This window comes from Alexandromys fortis, unplaced genomic scaffold, assembly GCF_014885135.2.
Source record: "Alexandromys fortis isolate MF-2015 unplaced genomic scaffold, M_Fortis_MF-2015_v1.1 scaffold_39, whole genome shotgun sequence".
Taxonomy (NCBI): domain Eukaryota; kingdom Metazoa; phylum Chordata; class Mammalia; order Rodentia; family Cricetidae; genus Alexandromys; species Alexandromys fortis.
Genome location: NW_026067918.1, coordinates 23,682 through 48,805, shown reverse-complemented (window position 1 = coordinate 48,805; position 25,124 = coordinate 23,682). Strand labels below are relative to the sequence as shown.

At 35.6% G+C, this 25,124-nt stretch overlaps 1 protein-coding gene across 3 annotated transcripts in view; it reads left to right on the top strand.

The window, feature by feature from the left end:
* The window catches only part of Ube3a (ubiquitin protein ligase E3A), an 85,862-nt gene extending 62,534 nt beyond the window's left edge, over positions 1-23,328 (top strand). For 2 of the 3 annotated variants that reach the window (XM_050140120.1, XM_050140121.1), the window contains 4 exons: positions 304-459; positions 554-627; positions 15,422-15,565; positions 16,481-23,328. In XM_050140120.1, the coding sequence (XP_049996077.1) occupies positions 304-459; positions 554-627; positions 15,422-15,565; positions 16,481-16,601 (495 nt within the window). In that variant the 3' untranslated portion in view covers positions 16,602-23,328. Of the gene's footprint in view, positions 1-303; positions 460-553; positions 632-15,421; positions 15,566-16,480 lie in introns of those variants that run through there. The other variant, XM_050140122.1, reaches the window with a different exon arrangement.
* The last annotated feature ends 1,796 nt before the right edge of the window (positions 23,329-25,124 follow it).

The following is a 25,124-nucleotide window of genomic DNA, read 5'->3' as shown; positions in this document are numbered from 1 at the left end:
ACGTTTATGTATGTTGATGGATTGTTTGCATGTATTGCCCATGGAGACCAGAAAAGAGTGTTTAGTTTCTTGGCAGTAGAGTTACAGATAGTTGTTAGCCTGTCATGCTAATGCTAGCAAATAAGCTTAGATTCTCTGTAAGTGTTGCTAATGATCTTCACCACTGAACCCTCTCCTCAAAATTTATTTTTAAAAAATATTTCTGAATGACTTTTTGGGCAGAACTAAAAGCAGCTATATAGCCTAATAGGTAATTGTGCTTACTTCTATAGCATGTGATTTCTTGTTTTAATGTTTGTACAGGAATTTGTCGATCTTTATGCAGACTACATTCTGAATAAATCAGTAGAAAAACAGTTCAAGGCGTTTCGCAGAGGTTTCCATATGGTGACTAATGAATCTCCCTTAAAGTACTTATTCAGGCCAGAAGAGATTGAATTGCTTATATGTGGAAGCCGGGTAAGAAAGACATGTGCCAGTAAAACTTCATAATTTATTTTTTTTTAATGGTGTGCTGTAGATGCTAAGATTTTTTTTTTCTCTGAATTTTCAGAATCTAGATTTCCAGGCCTTGGAAGAGAGTACAGAGTATGACGGTGGCTATACCAGAGAAACCGTTTTGATTAGGTGAGGCGCTTAGTTCATCAGAAGGAAGATTGTGTGCATCAAAAGTTTGTGTGTATTGCTGTGGTTCAGACAAGCAAGCTCAAAGGTTCTCATTTGTAAAAACAGATCTGTATTAATATTAATATCTTTTTAATAATTACCTCATGTATTCAGAATTTGTAAAATAAGAATGCCCAAGTAAGGTTTTATTTGTGTGCTTTTCATTTGGAAAAGTTCTACCTGGTTCCTTTTTTCTTTTTTTCTAATAACTTTTTTTATTACTTTATAAATAATACCATTCAAAATTTCAACTTCCTCCACTCCTCCCACTGCCCTTCCACTCCCCCACTCCCCCTCCCCCTCTCCCCCTTTAGTCCTAAGAGAGGTCAGGGTAACCTGCCCTGTGGGAAGTCCAAGGCCCTCCCCCCTCCATCCAGGCTTAGGAAGGTGTACATCCAAATAGAATAGGATCCCAAAAAGTCAGTACATGCAGTAGAGACCAATTCCAGTGCCATTATCATTGGCTTCTCAGTCTGCCGAATTGTCAGCCACACTCATAGGGTCCAGTTTGATGCTATGCTCGTTCAGTCCCAGTCCAACTGGATTTGGTGAGCTCCCATTAGCACAGGCACACTGTCTCAGTGGGTGGACCAACCCCTCATGGTCCTGACTTCCTTGCTCATTTTCTTCCTCCTTCTACTCTTCAGCTGGACCTAGGGAGCTTAGTCCAGTGCTCCAGTGTGGGTCTCTGTCTCTATCCATCTGTCACTGGATGAAGGTTCTATGGTGATATTCAAGATAGTCATCAGTATGACTATGGGACAAGGACAGTTCAGGCACCCTCTCCTCCACTGCCCAGGGTCCTACCTGGGGACATCCTGTGGACACCTGGAAACCTCTCTAGAGTCAAGCCTCTTGCCAACAAAATGGCTTTCTTAAGATATCTTCTTCCCTTCTCCCATATCCGTCATTCCTCCATTTCAACCATCCCACTCTCCCAAGCTCTCCCCAGCTCTCCCCTTTTCCCTACTCTCTCCCCCTCTCCCTTTCCCCCGCCCCAACCCCGTCCCCATGTTCCCAACTTTTGCCTGGCAATATTGTCTGCTTCCAATTTCCAAGAGTATCTATATATGTTTTTCTTTGGGTTCACCTTATTACTTAGCTTCTCTAGGATGGCAAACTATAGGCTCAGTGTCCTTTGTTTATGGCTAGAATCCACTAATGAATGAGTACACACCATGTTCATATTTTTGGGTCTGGGTTATCTCACTCAGGATAGTGTTTTCTTTTTTCATCCATTTGCATGCAAAATTCAAGGTGTCATTGTTTTTTACTGCTGAGTAGTACTCTAGTGTGTATATATTCCACACTTTCTTTATCCATTCTTCCATTGAGGGGCATCTCAATGGTTGTTTCCAGGTTCTGGAACGTAATTGAACAAATGCTTTTATAGTATGATTGGGCATCTCTTGGGTATATTCCCAGGACTGGTATTGCTAGATCCTGAGGTAGGTTGACTTCCAGTTTTCTGAGAAACCGCCACACTGATTTCCAAAGTGGTTGCACAAGTTTGCATTCCCATCAGCAATGGATGAGTGTTCCCCTTACTCTACATCCTGTCCAGCATAGGTTATCATTGGTGTTTTTGATTTTAGCCATTCTGACAGGTATGAGATGGTATCTCAAAGTTGTTTTGATTTGCATTTCCCTGATAGCTAAGGAAGTTGAACATGTCCTTATGTATCTTTTGGCCATTTGAACTTCTTCTGTTGAGAATTCTCTGTTCAGTTCAGTACCCCATTTTTTAATTGGGTTATTTAGAATTTTAATGTCTAGTTTCTTGAGTTGTTTATATATTTTTGGAGATCAGATCTTTGTCTGATTTGTGGTTGGTGAAGATCTTCTCCCATTCAGTAGGATGCCTTTTTGTCTTAATGACTGTGTCCTTTGCTTTTCAGAAGCTTCTCAGTTTCAGGAGGTTCCATTTATTCATTGTTGCTCTTATTGTCTGTGCTACTGGGGTTATACGTAGGAAGTGGTCTCCTGTGTCTGTGTGTTGCAGTCTACTTCTCACTTTCTCTTCTGTCAGGTTCAGTGCGGTCGGATTTATATTGAGGTCTTTAATCCATTTGGACTTGAGTTTTGTGCATGGTGATAGATATGGATCTATTTTCACTCTTCTACAGGTTAACATCCAGTTATGCCAGCACCATTTGTTGAAGAAGTTTTCTTTCTTCCATTGTATAATTTTGGCTCTTTTGTCGAAAATCAGATGTTTTTAGGTTTGTGGGTTAATATCCAGGTCTTTGATTCGATTCCATTGGTCAGCATCTCTGTTTTTATGCTAATACCAAGCTGTTTTCATTATTGTAGTTTGGCAATGATTCTTCTGTTTCTCTTATGTGGAACACATTAAGGAGTATAGATATTAGCTATTCTGAACTAAAACCATCTGGTCCTGGGCTTTGTTTGGTTAGGAGGTTTTTGATGACAGCTTCTATTTCCTTGCAACCTATAGGTCTCTAAATTGTTCACCTGGTCTTGATTTAATCTTGGTATATGGTATTTATCTTTAAAAATGTCTATTTCCTTTACATTTTCCAATTTTGTGGTGTACAGGCTTTTGTAGTAAGACCTAATGATTCAATTTCCTCAGTGTCTGTTGTTATATTCCCCTTTTCATTTCTGATCCTGTTAATTTGTGTGTTCTCTCTCTGCCTTTTGATTAGTTTGAATAGGGGTTTGTCAATCTTGTTGAATTTCTCACAGAACCAGCTCTTTGTTTCATTGATTCTTTGGATTGTTTTCTGTTTGTATTTTGTTGATTTCAGCCCTCAGTTTGATTATTTCCAGTCTTTTCCTTCTCCTGGGAGAGTCTGCTTTTTTTCTAGAGCTTCCAGGTGTGCTGTTAAGGCTCTAATGCGAACTTTCTCTGTTTTCTTTATGTGGGCACTTAGTGCTATGAACTTTTCTATTAGCACTGCTTTCATAATGTCCCATAGGTTTGAGTATGTTGTGTCTTCATTTTTGTTGAATTCAAGGAAGTCTTTAATTTCTTTATTTCTTCCTTGACCCAGGGGTGGTTCAGTAGTTGACTGTTCAGTTTGCATGAGTTTATAGGCTTTCTGGAGGTGGAATTGTTGTTAAATTCTACTTTTACTTCATGGTGATCTGATAAGACACAGAGGTGGTTACTCCCTTTTTTTTTTTTTTTTGTATCTGTGGATGTTTGCCTTATTACCGACTATGTGATCAATGTTCGAGAAGGTTCCCTGAGATGCTGAGAAGAAGGTGTGTATTCTTTCCTATTTGGGTAGAATGTTCTATAGATGTCTGTTAAGTCCATTTGATTCATTACATCTGTTCTTTTCTTTCTTTTTTTGGTTGACCTGTCCATTGGTGAGAGAGGAGTGTTGAAATCTCCTATTAGTGTGTGTGGTTTGATGTGTGATTTGAGTTCTAGTAATGTATTTTTTACATATGTAGGTGCTTTCATATTAGGGGCATAAATATTCAGGATTGAGACATTATCTTGATGAATTGTTCCTGTTATGAGTATAAAGTGTCCTCCATCTCTTTTGATTGATTTTAGTTTGACATCAATTTTGTTAGATATTAGGATAGCTACACCTGCTTGTTTCTTAGGTCCGTTTGCTTGGAAAACCTTTACTCTGAGGTAGTGCCTGTCTTTGAGGTTGAGGTGTGCTTCTTGTAAACTGCAGAATGTTGGATCCTGTTTTTGTATCCATTCTCTTAACCTGTGCCTTTTTACAGGTGAATTGAGACCATTGATATTAAGTGATATTAATGACCAGTTGTCGTTAACTCCCCTTTTTTTTTTTTTTTTGGTGGTAGTGTGTGTGTGTGTTTCCCTTCTTTGAGTTGTGCTGGTGGAGGGTTGTCAGATGTCTGTGCTATTGTGGGTGTTGTTGGCTTCCTTGGGTTGAGGTTTTCCTTCTAGTACTTTCTGTAAGGGTGGGTTTGTGGATATGTATTGTTTAAATCTGTTTTTGTATGGAATATCTTGGTTTCTCCATTGATGGTGAAAGAAAGCTTTGCTGGGTATAGTAGTCTAGGCTTGCATCCATGGTCTCTTAGTGTCTGTAGCACATCTATCCAAGACCTTCTGGCTTTTATGATTTTCATTGAGAAGTCAGGTGTAATTCTGATAGGTTTACTTTTATATATTACTTGACCTTTTTCCTTTGCAGCTGTTAATATTCTTTCTTCTGTATGTTTTGTGTTTTGATTATTATATGACGAGGGGATTTTTTTTTTTTATTCACTGTATTTGGTGTTCTGTAAGCTTGTACCTTCATAGGAATATCCTTCTTTAGGTTGGGAAAGTTTTCTTCTATAATTTTGTTGAATATATTTTCTGGGCTTTTGAGCTGGAATTCTTTTCCTTCTTCTATCCCTATTATTCTTAGGTTTAGTCTTTTCATGGTGTCCCAGGTCTCCTGGATGTTTTGTGTTTAAGGATTTGTTGGATTTGCTATTTTCTTTGATCAATGAGTTTATTTCCTCTATAGTATCTTTAGCGTCTGAGATTCTTTATTCTATCTCTTGTATTCTGTTGGTTATACTTGTCTCTGTAGTTCCTGTTTGTTTACCCAGATTTTCCATATTCAGCCATCCCTTGTTTTGTGTTTTCTTATTACCTCCATTTCTGTTTTCAAGCCCTGAACTGTTTCCTTTACCTGTTTGATTGCTTTTTCTTGGTTTTCTTGGCTATCTTTGAGGGATTTATTAATTTCTTCTTTTTGTTTGTCTTCTCTTCCATTTCGTCAAGGGAGTTTTTCACTTCCTGTTTAAGGGTTTCCATCATTTTAATAAGGTTACGTTTAAAGTCGAATTCTTCTACTTCTTCTGGGTTAGGAAGTTCAAGTTTTCTTGTTTCGTGTTCACTGGATTCTGGTGTTATCATGTTGCTTTTCAGGATGATGGAGGAATTCTTGCATTGGTACCTGCCCACCTCTTCTTTGAAATGAGTCGAACAAATGAGGTCCAATCTTTGCTGTGGCTGACTGCGTACTCTGGAGTTTTTCTTGGTCTGCCCTCTCTTAGGTCCCCTCAGCACTGGAGCAGGCTCTCTGTCCTCCACCCTGAAGCGGGCTGAGTTGGGGGATCCAAGGACCACGCAAATGAAAAGGCGGGCTTAGGGGGGCAGGGTCGAAGAAAGCCAGCAGCCAAGAACACACCCCTCTGGATGGCCAGAACAGTTTAGGGAATTGGAGGGGGCCTGGACTCAGTTCCCTGGGACTGTCCGGCCTAACAGCCACTTACTCACCTCTCTGGATCTGCTAAGCCCTGGTTCCTTTTTTCTACTTGAGAGTTTTTTTTTTTTTTTTCAAATGCTCCATCCCCTTACTTTTTGAGATTAGAGATAGTTCTTTATCTTTTTTAAATTATTATTTTATGTATATTGGTGTTTTGTCTGCATACACACACACACACACATATGAAGGTGTCAGATTGTCAGATCCTGGAGTTATAGACAGTTGTGAGCTGCAATGTGTCAGTTCTGGGAATTGAAGTCAAGTCCTCTGCAAGAGTTGTCATTGCTCTTATCCACTGAGCCATCTCTCGAGCCTCAGCAATTTACCTTTTAATGGTTAATTTCTACTTTAAAGGCTTGATTCAGCTTGTATTTGATTTTTTTTCCTACTTGATAAGTTTTTATTTGTACTTCAATCTAGAGGTACTTTAAAATTAACAGTCTCTGCCTTTTAGTATGTTTTCCCCTGGATGAAGATAAACTAACTACCTTGTTAATTTGTTAAGTGTTATCAGATTGTATTGTCATTTTAGTCCACATTTTATTACCTGTAGTATTGATAAGTATTATCTGTAGTGCTTACCAATATGTGATTTTCTAGAATTAGAGATGTGTATCATATTATACTTTTTATGCTAAATAAGTCTTTCTCATTGTTTTTTTGTTTACCAGAATCTTACAGCAGCTTAGTTGCTGTCTAAACAATAGTTTTCTAAGTATCACAATATGGTGTTTGTGTTCATGCTGATACTGATGTGTGGGGGGTAGCTTTTAAGTGCAGTGAAGTATGGAGAACTTTACTGGACATTTGGGGATTTGGATAATTGCACCTTTGCAACACCAAGGTACAGATTCTATTATGCAGGTTTCTTTGGCTCTTTTCAGCTGATTCTTGTCCCTGTTGGCAATCACTGTTTAGATTTGTGTATCACTGAGTCTTTTTCCCCTTTCTTTCTTATTTCTTTACTCTGTGTGTGTATGTGTGTTGTTCTTGAATTTAATATAAATGGAGTGTGCAATTTTGAAATCTATTCATGTTATTACACTAACTTACATTGTGTGGTTTTTTTTATGGCAAAGTAATGTTTTAGATGAATATATGGTGTTTGCTTATCCATTCTATTATCGATGTCAGTGGAGTTATTTGAGATTAGAACTATTACAAATAAAGTTATCCAGTCTTACTGTTGAAGTGTTTCCATTTCTTGAGTACAAACATAGTAGGTAGAAGTTTGTGGCTTTGTAGTAGATACATTTTTAGCTTTAAGAAACATTGCAAGAATTTTTTTTTTTTTTGCTAAATGGCAATGCTGTTTTGCCCTAGGAGGACCAGCAGTGCCAGAGCTCAGCTCTGTATCTCTTTTAGTCTTTAATAGTTAAAATTTGTTATCTCTGATGACTCATGATATTGAGCTGGCTTCACTTTTTTTTTTGCCTTTACTTTGTTAATTGTCCTCCTTGTTTTTCTTGTCATTGATTATTAACTTTTTCTTTTAAAATATATTCTTGATAAAAGATCATTACTAACATATTATATATACGTTCTAGTTTGGAGCTTTCTTTTCCCCACTGAATTTCTTTTTTGCTGAAAATGAGTTATTTCTTAATTCTAGACTTGGTTCTTTTTGGTATATTCATTTGTTGTCCTGATCAAGACAATTCATTTGTTGATTCTACAAGTCTTTACATCAGAAGGTGCAAGCACCTTTATTTTTGTTGTTATATCTAAAATAGGTTTTTTTTTTTGCTTTTTTTGAAACATTCATACAAGATATTCTGATTATAGTTTTCTTCTCCCCCCTACTCCTCCCAGGTCCTCCCACCTCTCCTGCCATCTGAATCTACACCTTTTCTGATTAACAAACATCTAAGAAATGATAATAAAATAAGTTAAATGAAAAACAAATTAGAATATGACAACCAAGAAAAAGAGCCAAACAAAGGCACAAGAAACACATATAGATGTAGAGACATATGTTTGCATACTCAAGAATCTTATAAAAGCCCAAAACATAAAGCCATAGTACATAATCAAAGATTCTTTAAGGTTAGGAGATTCTTACCGTTGTGAGAGGAAGAACCTCTGTAGATCCATTGACTTAGTTTTGTATTGGCCGTCTACTGATAGAAATGGGGTCCACCCATAAGAGTAGTTTGTTTCTCCATTGAGACTCCTGTGGAGAAAACCAATTTCTCATTTGCAAGTGGCTGTCATTTGTAAATAGATACAGTCTAATAGATACAGTCTAGGTTAGGGTTGGGTGTGTATGTTCACTTATTTTAGCTCTAGGACCACATCTAGTGCACACCATTACATATTCTTTGCATGCTGCCTCAGTCTCTGAGTTCATGTGTGCAACAACCTCGTTGTTTTAAAAAGGCCCTGGTTCCTTAGTGTTGTCCATTCTCTTTTGTTCTTAACCCCCTTTCTTTGTTCTTTTTCATAGCATCCTTAGGTTTTTAAAAGATTGCAATTTTTTTATGTTCACCCTTAATATTTTTGAATTTACTTTTAGTTTATTTATAGTTATCATAATTTTTAAAATTTATCTCTAGTTATACTTTAGTCTTGTCACATCTTTTAAAGCTTTCTTTCTGTTAACATTTTCTAAACTTGTGTTTCTAAATTAGTTCCTTCAAATACTGTTTACTATGTTTCTAGTCTTAGTTTTAATGTTTGTATTGTTTTCATCTCTTGTTGATACCTTCTAACTGGACAAGGTTTTTATCCATATACTGTTTAATAAAAATGCGCGATGTTTTATTTTGATCCTCAGTTTTGCTTTTCTTTTTTTTAAAAAAAGTAACTTTCCTATTGATTGATTTACATTGAAAAATAAAATTATCTTTCAGTAAATTAAAATGTGAGACAACTCAGTAATAGAACATAATAGATAATTGTTTATATACTTATTTTTGAAGATAGATTTTTTTGTTTTTGTGTTTTAATTTTATGTGTATGGGTGACCTGCCTTCATGTGTTCATGCAGTGTGTGTTCAGTATCTGTTGAGGCCAGAGGAGGGAGTCAGATTTGCTGGCACTGGAGTTAGGGTGATTGTGAGCCCTAATTGTAGGTCTTATAACTCCAACCTCTACAACAGCAGCAGGTGCTCTTAGCCACTGAACACCTCTCCAGATCGACTTCTAAAATTTTCGGTTAAAAGTTATACTACTTTTTCCTATATCTAATTCGCTTAGATCTTGAAACTTTCAATTGATTAAAAATCTTTGTTCCTGCATAAAATACAAATAGTTTTCTTATAATGTGTTCAGCAGGACCACTACATACGTTTGTGAGTATTACGTGCTATGCACATTTTTAAAACTACAAGCTTTGCTTGACAATTGTTTCTTTATTTTGGTTTCTCTCTCTCTCTCTCTCTCTCTCTCTCTCTCTCTCTCTCTCTCTCTCTCTCTTTCTTTCTTTCTTTTCCAAGACCAGGTTTCTCTGTAGCTTTGGAGTGCTAGAACTTGCTCTGTTAACCAGGCTGGCCTTGAACTCACAGAGATCTACCTGCCTCTCTCTCCCTCCATAGTGCTGGGATGAAAGGTGTACACCACCACTGCCCAGCTGGCAGTTGTTTTTTAAAAGTCATTTTTGATTTGTTGTTGTTTTCCATATTCTTTTCACATGAAATGAATGGCCGTCTATTTTATCAGTACCTCTTCTTCAGAAAGACTTATCAAATATTACAGGCAAAATTATATACTATTATGACAAAAGGGGGCCACTGAAATTGATAGGTCCAATCCCATTGTCTGTTTGTTAGATCAATTTCTGATGTAAATGCTCATAAATTTTTTCATTCAAAATAGTATATATTATAGGTTTAATTGCTACCAACATGGGTAGTCCACAGCCTGTGTGTTACATTTTGAGAGAATGAGTAATTTTGCACACTTGTCAAACACTTCTTGAGTTCTACACAACATTGGGATGACTCTGATGTCATTGTAAAAGAATTTCTGTTCTTTATTGAAGACTTAAAGGAATTTAGAAGTCAGTATAGTGGTACCTCTGTCCCTCCCTCCCTCCCTCCCTCCCTCCCTCCCTCCCTCCCTCCTTCCTTCCTTTATGCTGGCTTTTTCACATAAAAGATTTAAGTAATAAGAAATTTAGAGAAAGTATATACAAGGTGAGGGAAAGGAAACCCATCTGTTGTCTGCGGTGGTGGCGCACGCCTTTAATCCCAGCACTCGGAAGGCACAGGCAAGTGGATCTCTGTGAGTTCGAGGCCAGCCTGGTCTACAAGAGAAACCCTGTCTCGAAAAATCCAAAAAAAAAAAAAAAAGAAAGAAAGAAAAAGAAAGGAAGGAAGGAAGGAAGGAAGGAAGGAAGGAAGGAAGGAAATAAAAGAAAAGAAAACGATTTCTCCCACTCCAGGAAACAAACATTTTAGACTGAAAGATCAAGTGTCTGTTGGTTCTCAGCTTTCTACAGTGAGAATAGAGGTACTGACTAGCTATAACAGCATTATTTTTGTTTAGTTCACACTTTCCTCCTTCTCCTGACAGATGATACCAGTAAGCTTCTCCGTCAAATCAACTGGCAATATTTCAGTATTTCTCATTCAAATCACCTTGGAGTATCTGACTCTTGCTCTCCTGTTACTTTAAATCTTAAGTGGTGCACTTTTACAGTTCATGTGATTTTGTTTCTCTGTTATTGTTTGTCCAGGTTTTTGAAGCACTGAGCTCCTGATTTGGTTTGCTTTTCATCTTTCATAGTGAAGACAATCATAATGCTACTTCCCTTTACTCCTCAATCTCTTGTGGCACTACTTCATTTCTTCTTTCCAAGTTTCAGATCCATTTGCCTTATGAAACTTTTCTGTGTCTCATAGATTTCAAGGTCTATTAATCAGAGCTTTTTTTTTCAAACTTGCTTTTTAGGGTTTTTAGTTTGAATAAAACCACTGCATTTTAATTTGATTAATTTTTCATATTTTCTGCTCAGTCCAGAGGTTTCATTTTTTTCCCCTTTTCCTACTTCTTGTCTTACTTGCCCATTTTTTTTTTTTTATTGTAGCTTGTATTCCTGTTGCTCCTCTCTTAATCATCCTTTTTCCAATTTGGGCTTTAATTAAAAATGGATTTCCAGTTGTAGTATACGAAATAGATTTAAACTTCTGGATTTATCCATTACCATGCTTCTCCTTGTTTCAGCAGATGACTTCTTTGTCTAGTCTCCTTTTAGACTCAAGTTTTCTATTTTTGTCTTTTCTCTGTTGTCAGGGTGAATTTTGTATTTTCAGGGCTATGATTTTTCCGTATGTCCTTGTCCTCATCTGCAGTTTCCTCTCACCCTCTTGGAAAGTGTGCTTCACTTTGTCATAGTCTTCTTCAGCTTGAGTCTTACACTTTTCCTGTCTTTGTTCCCTCGTCCTTCAGTTCTTTTCTTAATTCTGTATCTAGATGTTCAGAATTGGTTTTTCTAGAGGTATGATTTGACAGGTACCACTGGTCGAGCAGTGAATCATCTCCTTCTTCTGATGGTCATTTAATTCATCGATTATGTTGTTAATTTGCTCTTTTTTTTTTTCGTAATTCACCTTTTTCTTTTTATAAAAGCACATCCTCTTCATTTCTGCATGTTCATGCCTGTTTTCTTTAATTCTTTCTGTCTTGGTTTATCCATTTCAGCAAATATGTCTTTAAAACTCCCTGTCATATTTCAGACTTGCCTTTTTGATTTTAGAAGATGTCTCTTATTATAAGAAGCAAACATTTCTTTTGTGAATTATTCATAATTGCTTTTTATGGTTTTGGCTTATGAAGCTTTGTATATTTTTATACCATCCAATTCACAGTCCGTCACTGAGGGAGTCAGGGTAGGAACCATAGCAACAGTATTTGCTGACTTACTGCCCCTAGCTCCGTCATCATTTTCTTTCTGCCTTACATGCAATAAACTGAGATAAACAAAGCATTAATGTAGGTCTCGAATTCTCCTATCTAAATTTGTTCTGATAACAGAGATTGTAGAAGAATAGCAAAATAGCAGTGATTGATAGTCTTTGTCTTGTATGTGTCTTTTTTTGCCTGTCTTATTACATTATTTCTCCATTTCACCTTCGATTACAAAAACGGCGATTTAGGGAAACAGTTTCCTTTGATCTGATTATCCTACATGTGCTACTCCCTACTTTTCTGTCAGTGCGTACTGTTTTATTGCTGAAGAAATGAGTCTGTATGTGAGAGAATAAAGAGATAATGGGGAAATTTAAAGAAGGTTAGTTAGGTGAGTTTTATTTTTGTTTTCAAGTATTATGAAGTCATTTTTTAAAAATGTAGTTTATGTATTTCAGAACTGTGAATGATAGTCATGTTGCGTGGCCTTGTGCTTTTAATATGATACATGACTATTAAATTTTGAAATTTTGTCTTATCTTGAACATTATTACCCTCTACCCTGGAATAAAACATTGTTATAAGAAATTATTAGAGAGTTGCATTTAGTAATACAACTTACTATGGAATGTTATTGCTGGTGGGTCTTGTCAAGGAATAAACCTAGAAAGAATCTTCTCAGTTTCTCTCAGAAGTCATCCCTTATTGATGGAGAGGCTACTTCAGAAACACATACTCTGAATGCAATGTAGGTTTTCATCTTCATGGACACTATTAACCAATTGTGCTTTCAATATTATTGTTCAGTTATTGATTCTTTCCTATTTTGTTTGTCTTGACAAGATCTTGCCCTATAGCTCAGACTGGCCTAGCATTTTGCCAGCATTTTGCCTCTCCTTCATATATCCTGAATTATAGGAGTATTTTTTATATTTCCTTTCCCTTTGCCTTTTTTTTACACGGTGGAGACATTGGTCCTTACAGTCGATAGATTTATAGTATTTTCTCTATGTTACCATTTATTTATTAGGATATTTACCAAGTGAAAGGTTTTTTTGAAGTTTTATCAATTTTTCCCCATTATTTTACCTTGGTATGCATTGTTTTTAGTTTCGGTTATTTTGTCTCCTCTCTCTTTCCCCCGTTTTTCCTCCCTCGCCTGCCCACATCTTGGTGTTGTTTCTAGACTATTGTCAGATACAAATGCTGGATGGTAGTCAAATAGAAATGACTTCTTTTTCCACCTTTGCTTACTTCATTCTTAAATTATCCACTATTTCCTGAGTTCCTATGCATAGTGCTTCAGAATTTTCGATCATTTTCATTTCTGTTTGTACTTATTCATGTCTTTATTTCTGATCTGTGGCATTCTTTGTCATTAAACTTTTTGTTAGTTTCCATTATTCATGATTCAGTGTTTCTTGTTTACTTTCCTATAACAGAAAGTTTTGTTTATCATTTGCAGGATTCTTCATGATATTTCTATTTGGACTTAAAATTATATTTTTTATTTACATTTTTATTTTTTTCCTGGGCCTGCTGTTATATAAATAAAAAGCAAATCTAAATATTAATAAATGTCTTTGGGGAGCACCTTCTTTTAGTCAGAATTTCTTTTATCAGGTCTGCTTCTCCCTTTAGTTAGAATCTCTTTTACTAGGTCTGCCTATCCCTTTAGTTAGAATCCCTATTACCAGGTTTGTCTATCTTTAGTTAAAATCTCTTTAACCAGTTCTATCTTATCCTTTTTGTAAAACTGCCGCACCTTTCTTCACAGCATCCTATGCCTGCCTTTTTTTTTTTTTCCTATTATGTTCCCTTACTTTATCTTGCATATTGTTTCTTTTGGGATTTATTATTCCATGTCTTAGTTTTATTCTTGGCATTGATTACAGATATTTTTATTACACTTTTTAAATTTTTGATCTGAATAGATTTTTGGAGAAGTGAATAGGATCAGATCTATTTGGTACTTTCTTCTGAGCTTTGTAAATACACATTTTTTTAAATTAAAGACTTTAGTGGGAAAAAAAAGACTTTAGTGTAGGTTATAACAGGAAGAGGAGAGCTTTTTCAGCATTGTTTTTATTATGCAGAATTTCTGGACCTCTAAGGTTTCTTGATTTGTTTTACACATTTTAAAAACAACTGCAAAAATGGCTTTTAAATAACATAACCAGATCTGGTCACTTACCGCGATTTATCTGCTTTCTCCATAACCCGCAACGATGCCTTCTTAGATGACTGATTTAAGTCAAGTTTCAGAGCCTTCCTACAGTGTGAGAAGGGTTTTATTTTAACCACCCATCTTGCAATATAGCTTTCAAATTTTTAAAATAATTATTTGAAAGTTTCATGTATGTATACAGAGTATTTTGATACTCTTTTCCAACTCCTACCAGAGCCCAACCTCCTGAGCCCAAAACTAGAATGACCCAAATATACATGCATGGGAACCGATCCACTGAAGCATAGTCAAACCTGTCAAGGGATGCACCACCAAAGAAAACCTGATTTTCCCTTCTCCAGCAACAAGTAGCTGCCAGTAGTTCCTGTGTAACTTTTGTGTACTGACAGAGGTCTTGAGGCTACAGTCTACATTTCTCCTGCCAACCCACAAAAACAAAGTCTACAAATGGAAGTCTGAGCCTTTCCTTTTAGCTGAGAGATTCTTGCATGCATTACTTGTCCAGTTTCCTATTGGCTGTGTGTACCATTATTATTTTCTCTAGGTGTGTATTAATTTTACAAAAAAAAAAAAATGATTGGGGAAAGCCAGGAAATCTGATAAAGCCTTCAGATATTGAAGTTTTGGAAATAATTTGATTAATGTATGTAAATAACTTAGATAATAAAAATAGTCTACCAAAACGTCAAGGAATAAAATCTCAAATAGAGATTTGGAAAGCATGATGTCTCTTTTGGGGTTTAAACTTTTGTTACATTTATTTTGTGTGTGTGTGTGTTCATGCACATGCATGGATGTACATGTCATAGAGCTAGTGGAGATGACAGAATATATACCATAAAGGAGCTGACAGATTTCATGGAAAGTGCTGTTACCCATTGATGACTCTGTGTAGCCCTCTTCCAAGATTTTTGAGAAAAGAACTTTAAAACATAAAATGCGCTCTGTTGCCAATTAAAAATACTTCTGAATTTTTTTCTAAAATTGTAGTTTTCCTAGCTGTGAATTAGTGCTATATTTGTTTTACAAATAGCTAATTCAAGGAAACCAAAATTGCTTATTATGAGCTTGTGTGTTGCTTTTTAAACTTAGAGGAATACAAAGATTATTATATTATTAAATTTAGTTCATAGGTTTTAGTCAGCCAGATATTATATCTTGTAGATACCAAATGTAGGATAAATATCACTATAAATCTTTTCCTCAAGACACTACTTGAAAGGAACATTTGTATTTCTGCTATTAAGTGTAATTTTTTTCTTAGTTACGTCAGTTCATGTTTCTATTATAATCTAATCTATCACCATCTTGCCTTTACAAAGTTTACTAAGGAATGAGTAAACAGGAAAATAATGGAAAAATGATAAATAAAATATATTCCATACGTGATTGGTATCCTTAATATAACTGAAAGTTATCCTTAATGATTTTGTAGTACCATAACATTATGTTTGTAATAATGTCAAATTAAAACCAGTATTTTATCTTTTCTCAATAGGGAGTTCTGGGAAGTTGTTCATTCATTTACAAATGAGCAGAAAAGACTCTTCTTACAGTTTACAACGGGCACAGACAGAGCACCTGTGGGAGGACTGGGAAAATTGAAGATGATTATAGCCAAAAATGGCCCAGATTCAGAACGGTAAGTATTGATGTACAGCACCATACCTACTGTAAACCCTTTTACCTCATGCCACACATATTTGAGCAGAGGCAACATTTAGCCTCTTTGTTCTCTTATATTTCATAGAAATATCCAAGTCAACAAAGATTAGTGGAGGGAATATTCTGCCTTTACTACTCAATTAATATAGACATACTTAAAAAGTTCTGAGTTTGCCAGATTTGTATGAATTATCTTTCCCTTTGTTTTACAATTTAATAAGAAAGCTGTTTTATATAACAATCTCTGGAATTCTTACACCGAAATATAGACAATTGTCTGTTCTCTAAAGTTTATTATAGAATCCTGAACTACATGATTTTGACACTTGATTGTATCCTTTCCTCATTAAATACTTCACTATTTTATGGTGGGGCTGGACAATATAGCCTTAGAAGTATGTTGACTTTGCTATACATTGACAGATTTCATTATTCGTTATTTGATGCATTATGGCTCTAATTTTAATTAATTTATATTTGCCGTCCAATGATGTTCATTGTCATTTTGCCAACTGTATTTCTAATGAATATTAAAGAGCACAGACTCTGAAATCTTTAATACTAGGTTTGAATAATTTTTAATTTTAGCTTAAGTTATTTAGTGATTTCTACTTTCAGTAGGTTTAGTGATACCTTGGTATGTTTGTTGTGTGAATATTCAAGTGAACCACAAAGCTTAATTTTCTAAAAGCATGATGTAGAATAGAACCTCACCTTCATATTAGTGTCATTTCATTGGATACAGACCTGCTCATCTTTGTAGCGCAGCAGCACCATGCTTATGATTTCATCTGTAGCTTCTCATAACAACTGCATAGGCATCTGATAGGAGCGGTTATCACTGAGCGTATTTCTTATGACTTATGATTCCTGTTTTTCTCTTTCTATTTAGGTTACCTACATCTCATACTTGCTTTAATGTCCTTTTACTTCCGGAATATTCAAGCAAAGAAAAACTTAAAGAGAGATTGTTGAAGGCCATCACATATGCCAAAGGATTTGGCATGCTGTAAACAAAACAAAAACAAAAAAGAAAAAAAAATGAAAAATGTTACAAAATTTAGTAAATATAATAAGAGGGATAATTTGGTGGTGATAGTGTCCCAGTACAGAAAGGCTGTAAGATAGTGAACCACAGTAGTCATCGATGTCTGTGCCTCCCTTCTTCATTGGGGACATTGTGGGCTGGAACAGCAGATTTCAGCTACATATATGAACAAATCCTTTATTATTATTATAATTATTTTTTTGCGTGAAAGTGTTACATATTCTTTCACTTGTATGTACAGAGAGGTTTTTCTGAATATTTATTTTAAGGGTGAAATCACTTTCGCTTGTGTTTATTACTGCTTGAGGTTGAGCCTTTTTGAGTATTTAAAATATATATACCAACGAAACTACTCTCGCAAAAGGAAAACATTGCCACCATTTGTAGACCATGTGTAATCTTCAAGTATGTGGGTTTTTTTTTTTTTTTTTTTTTTTTTTGTCCCTGTATCTAACTCAAATCAGGACCTTCTTCTTTTTCCCCCCTCCTATCAATTTGCTTTTGAAACTTGAAGTCTTGGAAACAGTGTGGTGCAAGTACTGCTGTTCTAGCCCCCAAAGAGTTTTCTGTACAACATGTGAGAATCAATAAAGATGGAAGGGAGAACTTGGAATGTTTGAACCACAGCCCTCAGAACTTGACTTTAGTAACAGCACAGCAGATTAAACAACTCATGCCACAGTGTGTTGTCTTCATGTGTCTGCAGTGAATGGTTCCAGTAGCCAGTCCTCTTAGTATGTGAAAGGACAGGGTTTTTTTGTTTGTTTTGTTTTTGTTGTTTTAAGTTTACTGGGGAAAGTGCATTTGGCCAAATGATAGGGTAGTCAAGCCTATCGCAACAAAATTAGCAAGTTTGTTGTATAAACAAGCATGTAAAAGTGCACTTAAAATGAATCTTTATTATTACCTAGATTTTAAATAGACAATCCAAAGTCTCCCCTTGTGTTGCCATCAGCTTGTTTAATCAGCTATTTTCCAAGGCACTCGATCAGTGTTGCAGCATAACAGAAAGGATGGCTACTGTGCCTTGTGTTCTTTAGTCACACAATAAGCAGGCCTGCAAATGAATGGAACTATTACTCCTGAGAATTACATTGTATATCCCCCAAATTAAATTTTACTTCAAAAGTGTTAAATATTTCATGTGCTATAGAAAAGTACAAATAGGCTCAAATTACTGGATATTTAATGTAGTTTCCCATTCGTAGTCTTTTGTGTCTGTGATGTTAATTTCTCTTGTTGCATAATGAAATAAAAGAATTATGTATTTTTAACTAAGGAGAGACATACTGGTATATCATTTTACTACAAGCTACAGCTAATTTGTTGAGCTTGTGCCTTGATTATTTTAAAAGTTAGTACAGAATCAACCTTATATTTTAAAATTAGCAGAGGAAAATGTAGCTTTCAAATCATTGAAAGTGGGGAAAGGATGTCTTTCAGGATTTTTTTCATTGTTGTAGTAATTGAAACAGAAGTATTATTTACTGTAATGCTAAATAAAGCAGTGGCTTAAAAAAAAACAAACTATACCTTAATGGGGAAGAAAAAAGAACACAGTGCTTTCCAATTGTGATATTTTAATGTGGGTTTATCCTGGGCTAGCCTTTAGAACACTGTTGTGGTATGTATGCTACCTTGACAATAGGACCCCTAAATGTGACTCTAGTCATCTTAAAGGGCCTCTCATCCACTTTGCTTCTTATGTATTATGAAATTGCTAAGAAGACAAATTAAGTGGGTTCATTTTATAAAATAAATTTGTGAAGAAATGTGTGTTCTTCAGTTCTCAAGTTTTATTATCACTACAGTATTGAAGTAGTTGTGATACTATACTTGTGTGAAAGTTTCAAGTGATAATATAGATTATCAGACAAATGTAACATCAATATATTTAATAGAAAGTGCGGGAAAAAACCTAAAAGAGTTTTAAGAGGATAGAATAAACTCATTTGCTTCGTAATTAGTTTTTCTCAGCATGTGACCATGTTATTATGGCTACCTTTTCCTTATTGCTTTCTTAGACTGGCAAGGAACAGTATCTTACAAGTAAAAAAAAAAAATACCTTTTAGTGTTGTCAAATGTTTCAAAGTTACAGCATAAAAGCACAGCCTGCAGCAAAACTTTTCTGGAGACTTGGCAGCTGCAGCAAATTAATTGAGTGTCTGATTGTATATATTGTGGTCTATAGTTAATTGTGTGAACAAGTCCAGTTACAGTTACCTTAGCTTTATTTGGAGATACATCTCTGTATAGGAAGGTATATGTCAGAAGAAACTTATAAATGAGGCTCCGGAGAACACGTTCATGGTATCATGTGGCACATGCTTATGACTAGGCAGCATCACTGTTTCTATAAGGTAGCTATGCTGAAACTTAAACCTGACTTCAGGAATTTTTTCTCAAGAATTCACATAACCTACTGGAGAAAGTGTTTTTTCTGAGGCTACTCTGTATCTTTACCCTTCCTCCTCTTCCCAGGACCACCAGAGTAAAATAATAATAATAGCATCTGTCACTTGTTGCTTCTCTTATCATTTCTCCTCTTATTCCATGTCAGGACTAGAAAACAATCCCTGGTATTTGGTGGGAAGGTGTTTACATACACCCCCCCCCCTTTTCTTACTACATTCAAATCAGTAAATTGACTTTGCTAACAGTTACAAGAAGTTTTAGTTACATGTATGTACTACATTTCACTTTGTGAAGGCTCTTAATCCAGTAATATTTCACTGAAAGTGTGCTTTGAATGTACTTTGCAACAATACTAGTAATCTCCTATTTTCCATATGGAGAACTCCTGTTTTTAATCCTTGATATCACTGCAGTGTTGGGCTACCACTTCCTGAACAGCTCATTTTTCCATCCCAACTCATCTACACTGTGTGTGAATACTCTTCTGATTGTACCTATAAGTACTTGTCTAAACTTTTTGGTCAACCTCAGTAATTCCCCAAAATTCTTCTCTAGCAGCTTATCTTATCAGACCTCTATTTCCAAGATGTCTTCATGGTATCTCAAGTCAGTACAGTACAGTAAAAACAAAATTTTTACTCTTGTATTTCCTAGCCATTATTTTTTGCTTGTGGGGACTAATGAACTGGCTTAGTGGTCAGTTTTCCACACAAAATTTGATGACCTGAATAGTCTCCCCAGACCCTACATACACATGAAAGGAAAGAGGAGCTCCATAGCATTATGCTGACCTTTTCATGTGTGCTGTGACTTTTGCCCCCCTCCCCAGTTTATCATACATAGAAGAATAATACATTACATTCCTTATGTCTCACCTTTAATGTCAGCCCTTTTCTCCCAAACCTCTTCTGTTCAGTTTTACTCTATTTCAGGCCCTAATCCCTTGGTGCAGGTTATCTTCCCTGACTCTTAATTACTTCTAATTCTTTTCATTCTCCTAAAGCAGTTTTTCTTATTTAATGTAATAACTTCCCTTTTGGATAAGTCTTGCCCTATACAGAGGGATTTCTGTGTAATTTCCTAGTGCAGACTGTTCACCAACACCCCTCTACATCCCTACTTAGCATTGTTACGTAGACTTTGTACAACTCACATATTCTTGAAGTTGAATATTCAAAGTATCATGTTCATAAAGACTTCTGTTCCCACAGTATGCCTGCATACCCATAGTACACAGCCTGATGGATCACATTTACTGGAACAGTTGAGACTTTCATGAGTGACTACTGTTCTCTTATGGGTTAGGTTTGATTTTTGAACCTTTTCTATTTTTCTTTTTAACATTTTTTGTCTTGCGTGGAGGCTAAATAAAAAGTCACAGTGGAAATTGGCCTGTAATGATCTTTCTGTCTTTTATAGACAGTAGGTACAGAAGAGACAGAAGGATCTATAGAAAGATCAGTAGGTGGTTATGTTGAAACTTAAACCTGTTTTCAGAAAGAAGTGTTTTTCTGAGGCTGCTGTTTATGATGTTCAGTCCTTTAGTTGCTTGTTTTAAGACTATCTTTACCCTCTCTACCCTTCCCGGGACCACCAGAGTACAATAATACTAATAACAACTTTCACTTGCTGCTTCTCTTCTCTCCTCATACTCTGTTGGTCACCATAGAAAATAGATCTATTCTGGACTCATTGAATCATATTAGCCTATGGAAAAGGAAGTCAGAGAGTTAGAAAGCAAGAGTTTTTGTGACTCTCTACTTTCTACCTTCTGTTGTACTCTAGCAATCAGCAACCACCTTATTTATGCTGTCCCACAAACTTCCCTTTATTCCAGCACTGATGTCAGCTGGCACCTTAAGTCATTATGCTATTACTTGTCCCTCAGATTTTCACAGAGGAATCCTCCAGATGCTATTCTATGTAAATGGGAGTCATATCTAACATTTTCTTATACTTCGTAAGTCAAATCCCTATAAATTCTGGTGAGAACTTTCAGTGACTGCTGAGTACCTGTGCACATGCTCCTTCATTTCACAAAATAAGTCAGTCACTGTAATTTGAGAGATTATACACCTTACCAAAAGTCCTATAGCCAGGAAAAAGAATGACTAATCTATGGTCATCCATATGACCACCTAATAATTGTCATCTTCCCCTTGCAAAAAAAAGCATCAAATTAAGATTCTTAGGCTGATATGCATGGGACCTAGGGTCATTATCCTAATTATTTTTCATTCCTCAGAAATCTGTAGAAAATGATGTGGAAGATGTATGAAAAATAGTACAGAGGGGTTGAGATTGTCATTCAAATGACTCCAGAGTTTAGTTTTGATCCCGTCATTCCCTTGACTTGGATTTTACCCAATCCTACCTTACTGTGTGGTTTTAATGAAATTACCATACAGATGCTAGATAACATCTTAGAAGACATCCTGAGAGGAGTTCTCCCAACAGTTGCTTGTTAACTAAAAGAAAAACACCAAGAGATTGGAATTGTCTGTAATAAAGATTTATTTTGGAAGAGTTGACCTTATCTCATCCACCTTTAAATGGAAGAGATTTGCTTTCACTCAACTTTGTTTGAGATAAAATTCACATAATATAAATTCACCCCTTTAAAAAGTGTAAAATTTGTGGTTATAGTATATTCACAGAGTTGTGAAGTTGTCCTTATATATAATTCCAGAGCATTTTCATCACTGTAAAAAGTTTTCCGTACCCATTAAGTGTGACCGCCTGTTTTTAACACCCAGCCCCTGGCAACTACTCATCTACATATGTCTATGAATTTGTCTGTTTTGGACATTTCATGTTAATGGAGTCATGATATGTGGCCTTTTTTTGTCTGTTCCCCAACCGCCCCTAAAGATATGAGTTCAAAGTACATTCTTGTAGCATGTATCGGTACTGTTTTCTTTTGTGGCCGAATATTGTCATTGTGTTGTTATAATGTATTTTTTTGCTTATCGATTTGGTTGTGGATATTGTATTGTTTCTGCTTTTTGCATATTATGAATACTACAACTATGAACACTTTGTGTACAAGTTAAGTTTTCATTTCTTTTATGTCCTGTAAATATCTTATGATTTTAGTTCTTAAATTTAGGTCTTTGATCCATTTTTGCATGTGATGCATTGTAGGGATCCAGTTTCATTCTTTAATATGTGAATATCAAGTAGAACAAATAATTGTTATATAGACTAATAATTATCTCTTTATGAATAGGCTTGACATCCTTGTGACAAAACAAATTCCCTGACACACACAAGTGAGTGTAAAATGGACTCTTTGACTTTAATCCATTGTTCTATGTGTTCTTAAGCCAGTACCACATTGTCTTAATTGTAACTCTGTAGTAGGTTTTGAATTTAGGATGTGTGCGTCCACCAATTTTGTTCTACTTCAAGATCATTTTACCTATTCTGGGTCCCTTGCATCTCACATGGATTTTAGGATCAATTTGTTAATTTCTGCGTAACAAGCACCTGTGATTTTGATAGTTTTTGTGTTGATTCAATACATCAGATTGAAGTATGTTGGTATTTTAACAGTATTAAATTTTCTAATCCATAAACATGGAGTGTCTCCATTTATTTAGGTCTGTAATTTCTTTCAATACTATTTTATAGATTTTAGTGTATACATCTTGATTTTATTACATTAAATGTTTTTCAAAGGTATTCTTGATGCTATTACAAACAGTTGTTTTATTTTGGGTTATTCGTTGCTAGCATCTAGAAAGGATTGAATTTTGTGTATTGACCTTGTATACTACAGCTATTCTTAGCTGATTTTGTCTTTAATTTTTTTCTGTATACAAGATTGTGCATTTGTCAATAGAAATACTTTTGTTTCCTTTCAAATCTGTATTCTTTTTATTTGATTTTCCTGCCTAAGTGCTCTGGCTAGCACGTCCAGTATAATAATAAATAGAAGTGGCAAGAGTGGACATCTTTTTCTTGTTGCTGATTTTATGGGGAAAGTATTAGGTCTTTCACCATTAAATATGATGTTAGCTGTGGGTTTTTCATAGATACTGCAAGTTGAGGAAATTTCCATCTATTTCTACTTTATTGAGTGTTTTTTATCAAAAATTACTGAATTTTGTCAAATGCTTCTGTATCTATTAAGGTTGTCATGTAGTTTTTGTCCTTTATTCTCTTGATATGTTGTATTACATTGATGGATTTTTTTTGTATATTGAACAAACCTTGCATTCCTGGAATAACCCCACTTGTCTATGCTACATAAACCATTTTCTATGCTGCTGGATTTGGTTTGCTAGTATTTTGTTTAGCACATTTGCATCTATATTCATAAAAATAATGGTCTGTAGTTTTTCCTACCTTTTTATGGTTTTGCTATCGGGGTAATTCTGGTCTCAAAATATGCCAGGAACTTTCTGACTACTCATAAACAGAATAAGGTGTGTTTGAAATAATATACTTTGAAACTTAATCTGTGATCTTTAGATATTGGGTGACACAAGAGTGTTAAATGACTCTTGCAAGGATTCCAAGGTAAGACTTGCCAGAAGTAGCTTTTGGCTGCTGAATAAAGGGCAGTTAACAGCAATCTCATCAAGCTGGGTATTTCTCATAAGCTATATGTCATTGTTACATGACTTAAGGATTCCCTTGCACAAATAATCTTTCTTACTAAGCAACACACCTAGAAGCGGAGTGCCACCCAATGTAGAAGCTTTGGCGTAGGAAACATTGGAAGCTAATGACCAAGTCAAACAGTATCAAGAGGGATTGCCAAGAAGGTAAATACTTGGAAGTTACCAATACCCCACTCTCCACTACCGCTTGTCAGAATCCTTACAACTTCATAAGTAAGACAGTATCTTTGCAGTGATTGCCTCTAGTGCAGAAGTGCCCTAGGTGGCTGTTAAGCCTGAAGGATAATGGAAAGAAATGTGAAGAGATTTTAAACAGATACATAAATTTGCATCATCAGAACTATCCAAAGGATTTAAGAAATGTGGAATGTCTATGATGGAGATTAAAGAAAGTGTTGCTGCCAAAAATGTTTCCCAGGATCATTATATATTTTTGCTTGTAATTTTAATTTTTTCCGAAGATAAAACTTGGTATAGAAAGTTCAAGAATGCCTTGGTCACAACTTGACTTCATCTTTGCTACCCATTCTCACCATTTTTATTCGTTGTGTTTGTAGGCCCATATTTCTGTGTGATATGGCAGAAAGTCAGTGGTCACATGCCCTTCAGATAGGCTGTAGCTACCCTAACAAAAGCTCAGGATATGCTATTCCTTGCTTTTTAATTATGTAGATTGCCTGAGAAGAGGTGTCAGTTCAAGCTAGTGACAGAGTTGAGGACATGACAAAATGGGCATAGAAAGGTGTGGTCAAAGAGGTAGAAGTGACTAAAAACCATTCACCTGGTTACCTAGGGAAGAGAATGCTAATATATTTTTCCCCTCAGCTTATGTTTTGATATATAAGACTGTTTGGGGAATAAAGCAGGGGAATTCTTCAGGATGTGAACTGAGGACTTAATGAGGGACCACTGAGAATCTCCCTCCCGATAAAGTCATATGAGTTGTGTCTTTATTCCCGCGCCTCCACGCCGGTCCAGAGAGAGATAGTTTATGTTGGGGTCTGGCCCAGAGAAATAATTTATGGTCCAGGCTAGCACCAGACCCTGACATAATGGCACCTAAAGAGCTGATGCACAATCTCTCCCCCCCCCCCAAAAAAAACACGAAATGACCAGACGTGAGGAACCGGCGAGAAGAAATTGGTGGATATGTGAGTATTGAGTGGTCAGAAATAGAGATCAAAATTTTAAAAAGTATAAAAAGCAGAACAAAATTTAAATTGGGAATAAAAATTTGTAAATAAGTTAAATATATGGGATAAGAAAAAAATATTCAGTTATATATATATATATATATATATATATGTTGGTAGCTAAAGGGAGTTAGAGTGGAGCAGAAACAATGGCAGATATATTTAGAATCCATATGCGTGATAGACGTGGAGATACAATTTTTATCGCTTGCTAATGGGCAGGAAAAGTGTAGGAAAACAGCTTTTGGCCC